We start from the raw sequence: 12,928 nt of genomic DNA, 5'->3' as shown, positions 1-12,928 counted from the left end.
AATAGTTAAACGTAACTTAGAGGATTGGTGTGAGGATTAAATGAGATAATACATGAGAAGCAGCACCTCACTGGACATGAGCTGGTAGTAAAAGTCAGACCCCACCAAGGGTGTGGGGAGTGCACTTCCCTCCTGGAGGTCCAGGAGGGGGTCAGGAGTGCAGTGGGGGGAGGCGTTTCTTCTGGGTTGAGTAGTGGCCAGCATGGTTCATCAGCCAGAAATCGGGCCTGAGCCCCCAGCACAAGGAGTGAGAGCTGCCACCTCGAATTTCCGTCAGCCAGCAGGGTCAGTTTCTAGAAGGTGATCTTCTAGTGCTGCCGGGATGAGGGCTTCCAGCTAGACTCCTCTAGGCCAATAGATGAAATCTAGGTCTGTGCAGAAATCATCCCCTTGCTTCCCTTTTCCCTTCAGAACATTAAGGACCCTGGGTTCTTAGCCCAGTTCTGCCGCTTCCTGGCTTCACCTGGCTTTGTTACTCCTTTGAGCCTCAGTTTCCCCAGCTAGGTAGTTCCCACTCAGTCTTAGTGACTGGGCTGGAATCCCCTTGGAGGCTTCCTTGCTCAGAGACCTGGCAGTGCATGAGGGCATCTGGGTGGGACCTTATCTGGGCGGTCAGCTCCTACACACAGCCTCTGCCTATGGCCTGGGCTTCCACCCAGCGCGGCAGCCTGGCTTCAGGAACAAGGGACCCGAGACAGCAAGGTGGAAGGACGTGCATGGCATTTTTATGGCCAAGCTTTGGATATCACATGGTATTGCTTTTTGCTGTCTTCTGCTCACCGAGGCAGTCACAGAGGTCACCTGGTTACAAGGGGGAGGGGACCCAGGCCTCACCAGGCTACGGAATAGTGTCAGTAGCACGCTAAAAGAAGAGTAGGCAGCACAGAGAATACTGGGGTAGCTGTCTTCAGGAAGTACCAGATGCCACACCTCCCCAAGTGGCTCTGCGGATAAGATGCGACAGCGGTGTTAAGTCCTAGGCTCGTCCCCGGCACATGGTGAATGCTCAGGAAACAACAGCTATGGCTGCTTTTGATTATCATGGAAGTGGCCTTCGCTGTTCACCTCTGCCACGGAACCACACGGACCGTCTCCCCGCGATGGGCTGTGTGGTCACGTGGTGACGGACCGCTGGCAGGTATACACAGACACGTGGACAAGTCCACACAGATGGGACACACGTCATGTCACTCACAGGCCTACCTAAGCAGAGCAGCGGCCTTCCCGTGGCAGGAAGGACCTGAGGCCCCTTTGGCCCTCGATCTCTCCTTCCCATTCTCCAGAATTCTGGGACCCAGCCTGAGCAGCAGTCTCAGGGGAGCCCTGTGGTTTGGACACTGCCTGGGAACTCTGTGAGGCCTTGGGAGGCTCCTCCTTCTGGAAGAGAAGGTCTACAGGGGACAGGCCATGACCTGGGAAGGCAGGACAAAGGGACAGATGATGGGAAGAAGCAGGAAGGGGTCTCAGACAAGAGCAAATGGAGAGACTGAGACCCCAGGAAGGGAAGAGGCTTGTTGAAGGTCACATCGCCACCAAGTGGTAGAACCAGGATGTGAGCCCAAGCGGTGGCCTCAGAGCCTGCTCTCCATTTCTGTGCCAAGTAGTCCCTCTCTTGGAACTCTGGTCTCAGTGATGAACCTGAAGCCCCAGGAGCGCAGCACCATCAGGGAAATGACTAGCCCATCAGGTCGGGGACACCCAGCACTAATCCACACCGGTGGAGATCAGTGGGGTCAGGAACATGAGACGGTCCATCTGGGTCATTAGCCAGGGCTTGGTTTCCAGGGAAGAGGATTCTCCCTGATCCCAGCATGGCCTGTTGATGCATTTTGTCTTCCACCAAAACCACCCTGGGTCAGGAGAACCTTTTTACATCATTATCTTAGTACCAGTGAGGCCAGAGAAAGGCAGTTCAGGCAACTAGTGCACTGGGGAGGCAGGGGGGAGGCCAGGCTGAGCGCATGAGGCTGGAGGGGTGGTGGAGAAGAGCTGTCCTCTCAGAGGAGGGGGTGGGTTGCGGAATATGGACCCTGCAGGCCGCTACCTCAGCATCACCTTTTATCACTTAGGTGACTGCACTGAGGCTCAGTTTCTTTGTTTGTAAAATAGAGGAGAAGCAATAACGGAGCCCTTGATGTAGTGTTGCTGTGGGGATTAAAGGAGCCAGAGCTTGGAAAACAACGGTGGGGGGGTGACACCCGAAAAGTATTCCAACAACATTAGTGATGGTGAGGATTCTAAGATTATGGTGCTCCCGACCTGTGTGGGCAGCTCTGGGGTCCAGACCCTCTGTGGCAGATACTTAGATAGAGCTGTGCAGATAGGAAAGGCTGGAGACCCTTCCCCACCCCACAGGAGCCTAAGGAGACCCACTGCCCCGGAATCTGAATTGCCTTTGTCATTTCTTTTTCACTTCCTCTCTTCCCGTTTAGACTGTGGTGCCCAGGAGGGCACGGATCGCTTTTCTTCCCTGTAAATCTGCAGCATAGTGCTTGGTACCTGGGAGGTACTCAGTAAATATTTGTTGAAATAATCAACAAATGAATAAAATAAAAACTCCATGAATTACTCATCCGTGGAACCATGTGTTTGCGCCTCCACTCATGTGTTCATTTGTAACATACATCGTTCTGCTCACCCGTCCATTCCTGCATTCACCTATCATCCTACCATCCTTTCACTCGGTCAGCCCGTACTCATCACCCATCCGTCTGTCCATCCATACATCCTATCTCATCCCCGGCTGCCAGCTGGTCCAGCACTAGCTGCAGGACCAAGTGGGCCCGAGTGGGCAAGAAGTCTTGGAGGAGGTCTTGGTGGGGCTCATAGTGGGAGGTGTGTCCAGAGGCAGGAAAACAAGGTATCAGGCTTCTTTGAGAGATGGGGAAGTGTCAGCTGACTGACTGGAGGGAGGGAGAGTTAGGTGTTCCCCAGGACCAGCAGAAGGGTGGTTCCACCCAACTGGGGTGCCCAGCCTGCTTCTCCTACAGGGCGCAGTGGTGTGGCAGAGCAGAGCCCTTTGTCCCTCCCTGCCTCTCATCTCCCCTGGCCTAAGGAGGACGGGAGCTGCTTGGTGGGAGGAGGGTGGTGTATGTGTCACAGTTGGGTGTGGGGTACGGAGAGGAGAGGAGGGCCCTTACCAGCCACGTCGTACGCTTGTAAAAACAATTCCGAGCCAGACCCACTCCAAGCAACTGTAGATACCCAAAAGGAAAAGAGACGTCAGCGCCTAAAAGGAGGGTTCAGTTCAGCCAAACAACAAAAGAACCAGACCTGCACGGGGTGCTCTGGGCATATGTGGTGTCCCCAGCACGCATCCGGGCTGACCTCACCCTGAGGGGCTCCGATGCCTTGCTGTTGTGGGAATGATCCTTGGACACCCCAATTCAGCAGCTGTGTGCTCCTGTTCCTTCTCTCAGCTTCCTTTCATTCCCCCACCCAACCAGCTCCCCTGTTGCCATGACAACAGGCTTGGATGTAATTAGCCATCTTTAATGAAGCAGCAGCAGCAAGCAGGGCCTCCGCGCCAAGCCCTGCCCCCTTCTCTAGGGCTGCAGCCTCCCGTGAACTCTGCTATCTGGGCACCCACGTGCCTCTGGATTTCTTGACCTCAGGAGGTTGTTCAAACCCCACCTCCTCCAGGACGGCCTCCCTGAATACCCCCTAACTACCCCCTACCCCAGGCACAGGTGACTCCCTCTGCTGAGTCCTGTATATTGTCTGGGAGCTCCTGGATGCCAGCCAGAGTGGTTCATCTGTGCAGGGCCTGGTCCTGCTAAAGTGAGTGAGGGCATAGACATACTTATACTAATAAGTCCAAGCTATGCACAGCCCCCCAGCTGCTCAGGGGAGATGAGGCCCCAGGTCACATAGCTGGAGACAGGGTCAGATGGGGGAGGAGGTGCTGAGAGAAAACTAAAGGTGAGTTAAGTAGCCACCATGATCAAGCAATGGGCTAGAGATGGGACGCTCGAATCATGGCCCTCCTGCTAGTGTGGGATTATCTTTGAGACCTGGCTATTTAGATTTCCCCAGGGGTTGTGTCCATCCTCTGTGCTTAAATCATCACTCCATCGTCAACTGGTCTGGTGGTTCCAAACCCTCCCCCAACATGCCCAGCCCCCAGGGAAGTCCATAATCCAGCCCATAGAGATGGTAAGAGGCAGCTGCACTCATTGGATTTCTTGGTTCAATCTAGAGGTAGAGGAGAGCTGGGGGCCCTCCTGGGGGACCCTTGTTCTGCCTCCCAGGAGTAGGAGGGGCTCGGCCAGGGCCTGTGCCCTAGGATGGGATGTGGCCAGGCAGGCTCTAGGCCTTGAAGGCTCTGTGCTGCCAGTGGACGGATTGCGCCCCCCCGCCCCCGCCCTGCCAGAGTTTCAGGTCTATAAAGAGGTGTGTGTGTGTGTGTGTTTCAGTGTGGGGGGGTTGAGAATGTGCATTTCCATCACATTCCCTCGGGGTCCACAGGGCCTGCCCTTTGAGAACCAGTGTCATAGAGGGACCAGCAAGGGTGTCAGTGCAGAGGACACACTCACACTTCCGTTCATTCTTTCACTCAACAAGCTCGCACAGCTCGCACAGGCGTTACCCTGGGCCAGGCCCTCTCAGAACACAGGGGAGGGGGCAGCACACACTTAGCTAGCCTCTCTCAGGAGTCAGGCTCTGCCCCCTCGTGCAGCCTCACTTCCCTGGGAGCCACCTCACTGCCAGGTAGGGTCATGCCTCTTTTCTCTGGCTGCTCTCTCTTGGAATTCCCTGTGCCTGTTTTCATTGTTGACTACTTTGGGATTGTCTGTTGGGAAGTTAAAATTCAAGTGTTGGACATTTTGGATCCTCTGAGGAAGCCAGTGCTGTTGGGCCCATGTCCTGCCCTCTCAGGAGAGGAGAAGGAAGAATTCCCTTCTATGGGGAATGTGGGGCTGTGGGGTGTTGATTCACCTGATTCAGGGCTGAACAGGGGAAGGTGGCAGGAGGCTGCAAGGGCCAGCAAGGGGTTGATCCTGTGCCTTGGGGCTGCCAGGGAAGATTCCTGAGCAGGAAATTACAGGGTTTGCCTCCCTGTGATGACTGTTCAGTGTGTGTGTGTGGGGGGGGGGGTAAGAGTTATTGAAGTTTTGTATATTAGCCAACATATATGTGCAGAGTGCTGTGGTTTACAAAGGGCCATGGACCCTGCCCTTAGGGGACCTACAGTGTCCTGGAGGAGATGGCCATCAACCTAGCAATTGTTCAAATGTGTAATTACAAACTATGGTATTTGGTTAAGAAAAACAGAGAATCTTTGAGAGTGCAGAGCAGGTGCATTTGGCCTGATCTGAGGGTCAGGGAGGGCTTCCTGGGGGAGGTGACAATCACACTAAGATTCATCTTAAAGGAAAAGCAAAAGCACTGCTAGGAGAGAGCCTGGTCTGTTTCTAAGAGTTAAAACAGAAGTGGTTGGAGCATATCAATCAAGGCGGAGAAAGGGAATGAGTGGACTAGCTTGGGTGATGGGTCAGAAGGTGTCCACTGTGCCAGAAACCCAGCAGAAAGCAGGTTTGAGGGAGGGCATCAGGAGTTCGGTGAGTGTCGGAGCCCTCAGTACACTGAAGAAGCATAAAGTTAGCCAGCCGCAGAGACACAGCAGAGGGACCCCCAGTGAGCTGCAGAGTCCCCTGGTGGGTGGTGGAGGCTGGTACAAAAACAAAGCTCATACTGCCCCTACTCCTGATTAAATGGGTCTGGGATGTGTTCTGGCATCGCCTGCAATTTGAGGACCAGGTCCTGTTGATCATGCTTGGATACATTCTGGAGCATCATCTGGTGATGGTGGTAGGGATTGTAAATGCCTGAGCCCCCGCCCATGCTGGGGGCGTGGGTGGAGAGAACTAGGGCTGGAATCCACTAGGACTGTCTCAAGTATAGACACAAGTCAACTGGGTGGGGTGGGAGTATGCATGACTCAGGGTGGGCCCTTTCTGCTATCAGGCCCTAATGCTCTGCACCCCCCCTCCCAAGGGAGGACAGTGTCAGTTTCCAGGGATGTACATGTATGCTCATCCCTAAATATGTGTGCCTGTTTGTGCCTGGTTCTAGTTGTGTGAACCGGAAGCATGTGCCACCGTGCAGCACTGGGTCGGGTTCATGTGTGTCCGGGCTCAGGTCTGTATGGGACTCTATTGATTGTGCACTTGGCCCCCATCCACACCCGTATACAAACCAAGGCCGGAGGACAGGTTTCCATGTATATGGGCCTGTTCAGTGTAGGTCCGTGCATGCCCGGTTGGGTACAGGCGTGGACAAAAGGCCCATGTCTCCCAGTGTACTGGCCTTTGTCGACTGGTGTGCGCCAACTTCTGTCCTCTGAGGGGGATGGGTCCGCAAGGGGAGGCTGAGGCGTGCGGGAGCGGCGGGGACGAGGTCCTACCGCCCTCAGCGTGTTGGGGGAGACCCGGCTGCGCGGAAAGGGGGCGGGCGGAGCGGGGAGGGGGGGCACGGGGGGCGGGGACTCCCCTCCGCTCCTCTCCGCTCCCCTTCCCCCGCGCCAGCGGTGCCGAGCGCGCCAGGCTCGCCCAGCGCACTCGCGAAGCGGAGGAGGCAACAGCGCCGCCGCCCGGGCCGACGCGATCAGATCGGCGCTGGAACTGACACCGCGGAGGCCGGGCTGAGCCCCTGGAGGGAGCGACGGTGGGAGAGAGGGGGCCCGCCGTCCCCCGCCGCCCCGGCATCCCCGCCCTGGCGGCGGCCCGGCCGCATGCTTCAGATGGTGAAGACCCTGGCCCAGTTCACCATTGCGCTGGAAGACATGCGCGATCTGGGCTCGGCCACCGCCTCCGGGGAGCCCGCGGGGAGCAGTGGTGCTGACGCTGAGGAGCCTGGGGAGGCCCAGGTACGGGGAGGGGGAGACACAGTCAGGGCCCTGGGCCAAGACCTAGAACCCAGCGCAAACGGGCCTGGGGGAGGCATGGGTAGATGCCAGGGCACAGGACCGGGAACTTGGATCAGGCACAACAGCTGCCCGGCCGTAGGACTGGGGGCTCAGAGACTAGTGATGGGGGCAGGGATGGTGCGTCTGGCAGGGTGTTGAGGTTTGGTGGTACCAGAATGTAAGCTTGGGATGGCAGAAGGGCTGGCAACCTCAACTGGGGTGTGGGCTTGTATCCTGAGACCCTGTATCCTGAAACCCAGCCTTGGCAAGGCCTAGTGGTACCTAGTGCGTGATATGTGTCAGGGTGTAGGCAGAGACCGGCTCCGGAGGTATCCTGGGTTCACAGGCTCCGTAAGGAGAGGTTTCATCAGCAGTCTCCAGGTGTATGTGTGTGCGCGGGGGATGGGGCATTGGGAGTAGCTGATCATGCTCCTGCCTTGCCATTCTCTCCCTGCCATTGGACCTGCTGGGCCTGGAAACTGTCATGCTGTGGTGGCAATGGTGGTGTCCCCATTCCTGGCTCCGTGCTCTTCTCCTCTGGGGGAAGAGGAGGGAGAGGCTTCCAGGGGCTGTGTCTGTGCCTTTGTATGTGTCTCTGGGCCCTGTCTCTCATTGTCCTGCTCTCCTCGGCTCCCGCTGGGCCTCTGGTTCTGTCTTCCTCCCCATGCTGTGCTGTGTGTGATGTGTTTCTCCCCACCACCTGACATCTCTGGGCTGAAGGCCCTGGTTCTCAGCTAGGTGCCTTGGCCACATTTCCTTTTGGTCTCTTCGCAGAGTGTCTGGCCTTTATGGCTTCTCCTGTGTACATGTGTCTCTATCTTCATGCTGTGTGCAGGGTCTGAAGCTTTGGGTCATGATGTCCCAATCACACTGGTAGGAGAGGCCCCCCTCTGTCTTCCTGCTGTATCCCTCCAGCCCCCCTCCCTCTCCCACTTCTGCACCCCCTGTAGTAAAGGTCTGAGGATGGGGCTGTTGAGGGGTGACAGGCTCTGGGGGGGAGGCTAGGCCCCTGGGTGAGGCTAAGCCTACAGGGCTGTCCCGCCCAGAACAGGTGGGCCTGCTGATCTGCTTGACAGCTGCATCGCTCTGCTCCTGCCTCCCCACCCCCACGTGCACTCACACCCGTGTCTGGGCACGTGCAGAAGGGCACTCCGTGCAGTGACAGGGAGCTGGCCTTAATTTCCATGCCTCTACCTGACAGCTGAGTGACAGCGCACTGTGCTTTCAAGCAGGAGGAGGCTGGGAAAGGCGGGTGTTGCAGCGTCAGCCTCCCTGCGTGAGTTACCCCAGCCCTCTGTGCTGGCAGGGCCAGCCCCAGCCCTGCCTCCCTCAGGAGGCCTCCCTGCCTGCCCATGACCCTCAGCCCTGGGCCTAGCAGGGCTGGGCTCAGGGAGTGGAAGGAGGAGGGAGGCTGTGCCCCTCAGGGCCAAGCCTGGCCCGGTTCTTCTCTCAGGGAGCTCCATGTGGGGCAGGGAGATGGATATAGAAGAGCCATTTTGCTGAGGCAGAGTAACAACACTGAAGACCCGGCATGAATGGAGGGAGCTGCCCCGCTTCCCAGCTCCTTGTTTTCACAGTACGGGAGGAAGACATTATTCATTCCATTTCATAGGAGACAATGTGGGAACCTAGGACAGTTACCCAAGGTCACAGAGCTCATGAGGGTCCAGCTGGGGACCCTGTGGCCGGTGGCTGGTCAGTCAGTGTGGGCAAGAACTCGGGGTGTTTGGGCCCTAAGACTCAGCATGAGGTGGCTAAAGAAACTCGGATCAGGGTGCTCACTGGTGGCTCAGTCAATTAAGGGTCCGGCTTTTGGTTTCAGTTCAGGTCATGATCTCAGGGTCGTGAGATTGAGCCCCACAACAGGCTCTGTGCTCAGTGGGGAATCCACTTGAGATTCTCTCTGCCCTCTCCCTCTGCCCCTCCTCCTGCTCTCTCATATGAGTGCACTCTTTCTCTCTCAAATAAGTAAATCTTTAAAAAAAAATAAAATAAATAAACTCGGTCCCCACTCTGCCAGTCACTAGCTGTGTGACCTTGGGCAAGTCAGTCACCTCTCAGACTTGACTACCTTGTCTATAATGTGGAGATGATGACACCTGCGAGTGTGAGGCAGAAATGAGGCCATATCTGTGAGTGCTGAGAGGGCTCTGGGGGACAAGGGGAGGACTGAGCATCTGGGCCTTTCCTTGGGAGGCCCTTCTGGCCTTTGAGGTTTTCTCCCAAACACTCCATCCTAGGGTGGGCCCAACTGATGTTCCCTCCTACTAGAAGCTGCCCTGGTGTTTTAAGGGCCTTCAAATCACTGAGGTTAGATGACCTGACTATAGCTGGGGGCTCTGAGGAAAAGCCTAGTGGCTTGTCACCCATCAGAGCATGCAGCTGGTGGGGATGGGGCAAGGCCAGTCTCCTCCCCTCCCTCAAGGGAGAGCCATTCGCACCCCCCCCCCCCACCTGTGAGTTCCTAGCACAGGAGCCTACTTTTCTAAGCATGTCCCATTGTTGACAGGTTTGGGGACAGACCTGACCCCAAGTCCCCAAGTCAGAGGGAGGGGATCATCAGATGAGAGTATACCATCTGGTGAAGGCTTCCTGGAGGAGTGGGCCAGAAGTATAGGAACTGGTGGCAAGGGGCAGTAGGTAGGTAATAGGTAGGTAAGCTGAGGTCCAGGGAGTCAGACACAGAGAAGGCATCCTCTGCCTGACTTCTAGCAAAGCTTTCCCACAGAATAGGGGCTGCCCTGTCAGGGCAGGATGGACACCCTATCCCTGGAGGGGCAGGTACAGAGTCTGGTTGGCCCTCAGGGACTCCGTACTGTAGACCATCACATGCTTAGGATGGAGGCCTTAGCTCCTGGGCCTCCTTTTCCCCATCCTTAAAATGGGAAGAAGAACATCGTCTATCTCACAGGGTAGTCAGGAGGATGAAATAATGATATGCTCAGAGCTGGTGTGGAGTAGGGCTCAGTTAACCTGTTTTTACTGAGAGAATGGATATCCAGCCTTGTCTGAGAGTGGGTGAACCCTGCCCCAACCTGGCTGTGTGACCTCTGGCACTGATGTCACCTTTCTGAGTCACCTTTTCTTCATCTGTGGCAGGAGGCCACAGTCTCCACTCTCAGGAATGGTGTGAAGCCCAGCCTGGTAGGGTCTCACCCCGTAGCACTGAGCCTGAAGGAGGGGTTTTTGGAGTTGGCAGCTGGGGCGGGGGGTGGCCTGGAGGCATCTTCCTTTGCCAAGGTAAGAGGTTATTGGTTGTTTTGAGTCCTTTTTAGGAGCCCATTGGGTAACCTCGAAGTGAACAGAAGATCACCATTTCTGCCAGCAGCCATAGGGAGGTGGTGGAGGAGTAAGGGGCACACCCTGGAAGGGGGGGCATTTGAGATGTGGGGGGAGGGTGCCCCCTGCATGGGGAGCGTGTGAGCAAGTTCTGGCAGAGTGGAGGCCCATGGTGCTTTGGGGTAATAGCCAGCAGCCCTGGATGGTGGGAAAGCAGGCTTCGAAGGCCAGGCAGAGGAAGAGGGTGGGCTCTTTCGGTCATTGTGCCTGCGGGGGGTGGGGTCTGAGGGGGGGAAGGCATGCTCACCCTCTGCCTTCTGTCTCCCAAGGACATGCGGAAGCACGTGACCATGACCCTGCTGGACACGGAGCAGTCGTACGTGGAGTCTCTGCGCACCTTGATGCAGGTGAGGCTCGAGGCTATTAACCAGGCCCCTGAGAGTGGCCGTTCTGAATCTAGGAGGCTGTCACACACATGGGAAAAAAGCCATTTTTATGGACAGGATGGAGGCTGGAGACGAGAGAGGAATGACCCTGGGATACATCATCCCTCTGTGGAGAAACCCCCCTCCCCTATCGTGTGACTACCCCAGAGGAGGAAGCCCCTGCCAGGGTCAGGGAGAACATGGAGGGGACTTAATAAGTCCAGACAAGCCACCCCACGGCAGGTGCTCCCTCCTTTTACTGTCCTGCCACCTCCCCCTGGCAGCCCTGGGCCTGAGCTTAGATCTGTGCCCCTGCCCACGGTAGCCCCATCCATTTTATTCATTGGCTGGGAAAATGATCATTGAATGGAATAAAATGCTGGGTACCTGCTGTGTGCCAGGCCCCAGCCCAGGAATAGGAAGCATAAGGATGAGTAAGAGAGGCAAGCCGCTGCCACAGGATCTCATCGTCCCATTGGGCACAGAGTTGAGTATATGTTCATTCTCAAAGCATTGAGGGGCCACCTGTGAGGTGAGGGGGTCAGGGAATTTTCCCTGGAGGTCATGCTGGCTTCCTCCCTACCTGTCTTGGCAATAGGAACAGCACGTGCAAGGTCAGGTAAAGAGAGGCCAGCATAGAGCACAAAGGGTTGACCCTCTGTGGATGCAGGGGGCCACATGGTAGAGGCTTTGACTACCAGGAAGAAGGTTTGGACCCTACCAGGGGCCCTGGAGAGTCAGCGAAGGGCTTTGAGCCAGGGGTGGATGTCGTCTCATTCATGCTTTACATAGTCTGTCTGACTGCTGGGAAGGTGGATAGTCAGCCACTGAGGGTGGGTGAGGGAGGAGAGGCCAGGACCAGAGCAGAAGCCACAGGAAAGGAGCATCGGGACAGACACTCAGGAAGTGGACTGATCAGGCCAGGCCTGGTAGCTGGTCGGCTATGGGATGAGGCCTGGACTTCTGGTCTGGGTGATGGAAGCACTGTAGGAGCCCCACACGTGAAAGCTGGGGTGAGATGGCCAGATCAGGTTCTGACTGGGGAGAGCCCCTAGCTCAGGGTGCACATGTAGGCCTGGGGCCCAGGACTAAGAACATGGATCCCAGCTGAGGGGACCTGGCCTTGGTAAATTCACTCAAGCCATCTAGGCAGACTGAGAGCAAAGAACAGAAGGTAGAGCCCTGGAAACATCCAGAGTGTACATTCATTTACTCCGCAGATCCACAATGAGCATCTTCTGGGTGCGGACCGTGTTCTTGGTGAGGGTTCAGCAGAGAGCATGAGTGATGAGGTCCTGTCTCCTAGAGCTCATGGTCTCCGGCAGACACGGACAGTAACCAGCCAGGCAAGCCGCACCTGAGGACAGATGCAGGTTCACAAGTGTGCCGAGGGTGTATCCGTGACAACTGAGTATTGTCCAGCCAGAGAAGGGAGGAAATTCTGACATGTGCCACAACATGGGTGAACCTCAAAGACACGAGGCTAAACCAAAGTGAGCCAGTCACAAGAGGACAGATACTGTATGACTGCACTTCTGTGGGTCACCTAGGATGACCAAGTTCATAGAAACAGAAAAGTCCAATGGTGCTTGCCAGGGCCTGGGGGAGGGGAAGTGGAAGATAGTGTTTAATGGGTATGGAGTTGTGGTTTGGGAAGATGGGAAAGTTCCAGAGGGTATTGGGGATGATGGTTCCACAGCAGCGTGAAGGTTTTTAATGTGAGTGTACTAACTGTACTTAAAAATGATTGAAATCGGGGTGCCTGGGTGGCTCAGTGGGTTAAAGCCTCTGCCTTTGGCTCAGGTCATGATCTCAGGGTCCTGGGATCGAGCCCCGCATCAGGCTCTCTGCTCAGCGGGGAGCCTGCTTCCCTTCCTCTCTCTCTACCTGCCTCTCTGCCTACTTGTGATCTCTGTCAAATAAAAAAATCTTAAAAAAAAAAAGATTGAAATCGGCAAGTTTTATGGTGTTTATATCATTGCTTTTATTTTTTTATTTTATTTTTAAAAAGATTTTTATCTAGTTATTTGAGAGACAGAGACATAGTGACGGAGATAGTGAGAGAGAGCAAAAGTAGGGAGGAGAGAGAGAAGCAGGCTTCCCACTGAGCAGGGAGCCCAATGCAGGGCTCGATCCCAGGACTCTGGGATCATGACCCGAGCCGAAGGCAGAGGCTTTAACCCACTGAGCCACCCAGGCGACCCTGGCCTAGGAATTCTAGGAGGGAGGCTGCCTGCCTGCCCCTTCACCATCACGTTGCTTTTTTATATTAAAAATAAGCACACAGTGGCTCTCCCTTTCCCCCTGCTTGGGTTCC

The 12,928-nt window shown here is 55.8% G+C and overlaps 1 protein-coding gene across 1 annotated transcript in view; it reads left to right on the top strand.

Annotated features, from left to right (window-relative positions):
* The window catches only part of ARHGEF17 (Rho guanine nucleotide exchange factor 17), a 55,952-nt gene that overhangs the window by 26,787 nt on the left and 16,237 nt on the right, over nt 1-12,928 (top strand). The window contains exon 2 of the mRNA XM_059133245.1: nt 10,516-10,593. Coding sequence (XP_058989228.1) covers nt 10,516-10,593 — 78 coding nt within the window. The remainder of the gene's footprint in view (nt 1-10,515; nt 10,594-12,928) is intronic.

The sequence above is a fragment of the Mustela lutreola genome, chromosome 1, assembly GCF_030435805.1.
Source record: "Mustela lutreola isolate mMusLut2 chromosome 1, mMusLut2.pri, whole genome shotgun sequence".
Taxonomy (NCBI): domain Eukaryota; kingdom Metazoa; phylum Chordata; class Mammalia; order Carnivora; family Mustelidae; genus Mustela; species Mustela lutreola.
The sequence above is the reverse complement of the archived record's forward strand: the minus strand, read 5'-3'. Positions and strand labels throughout refer to the sequence as shown.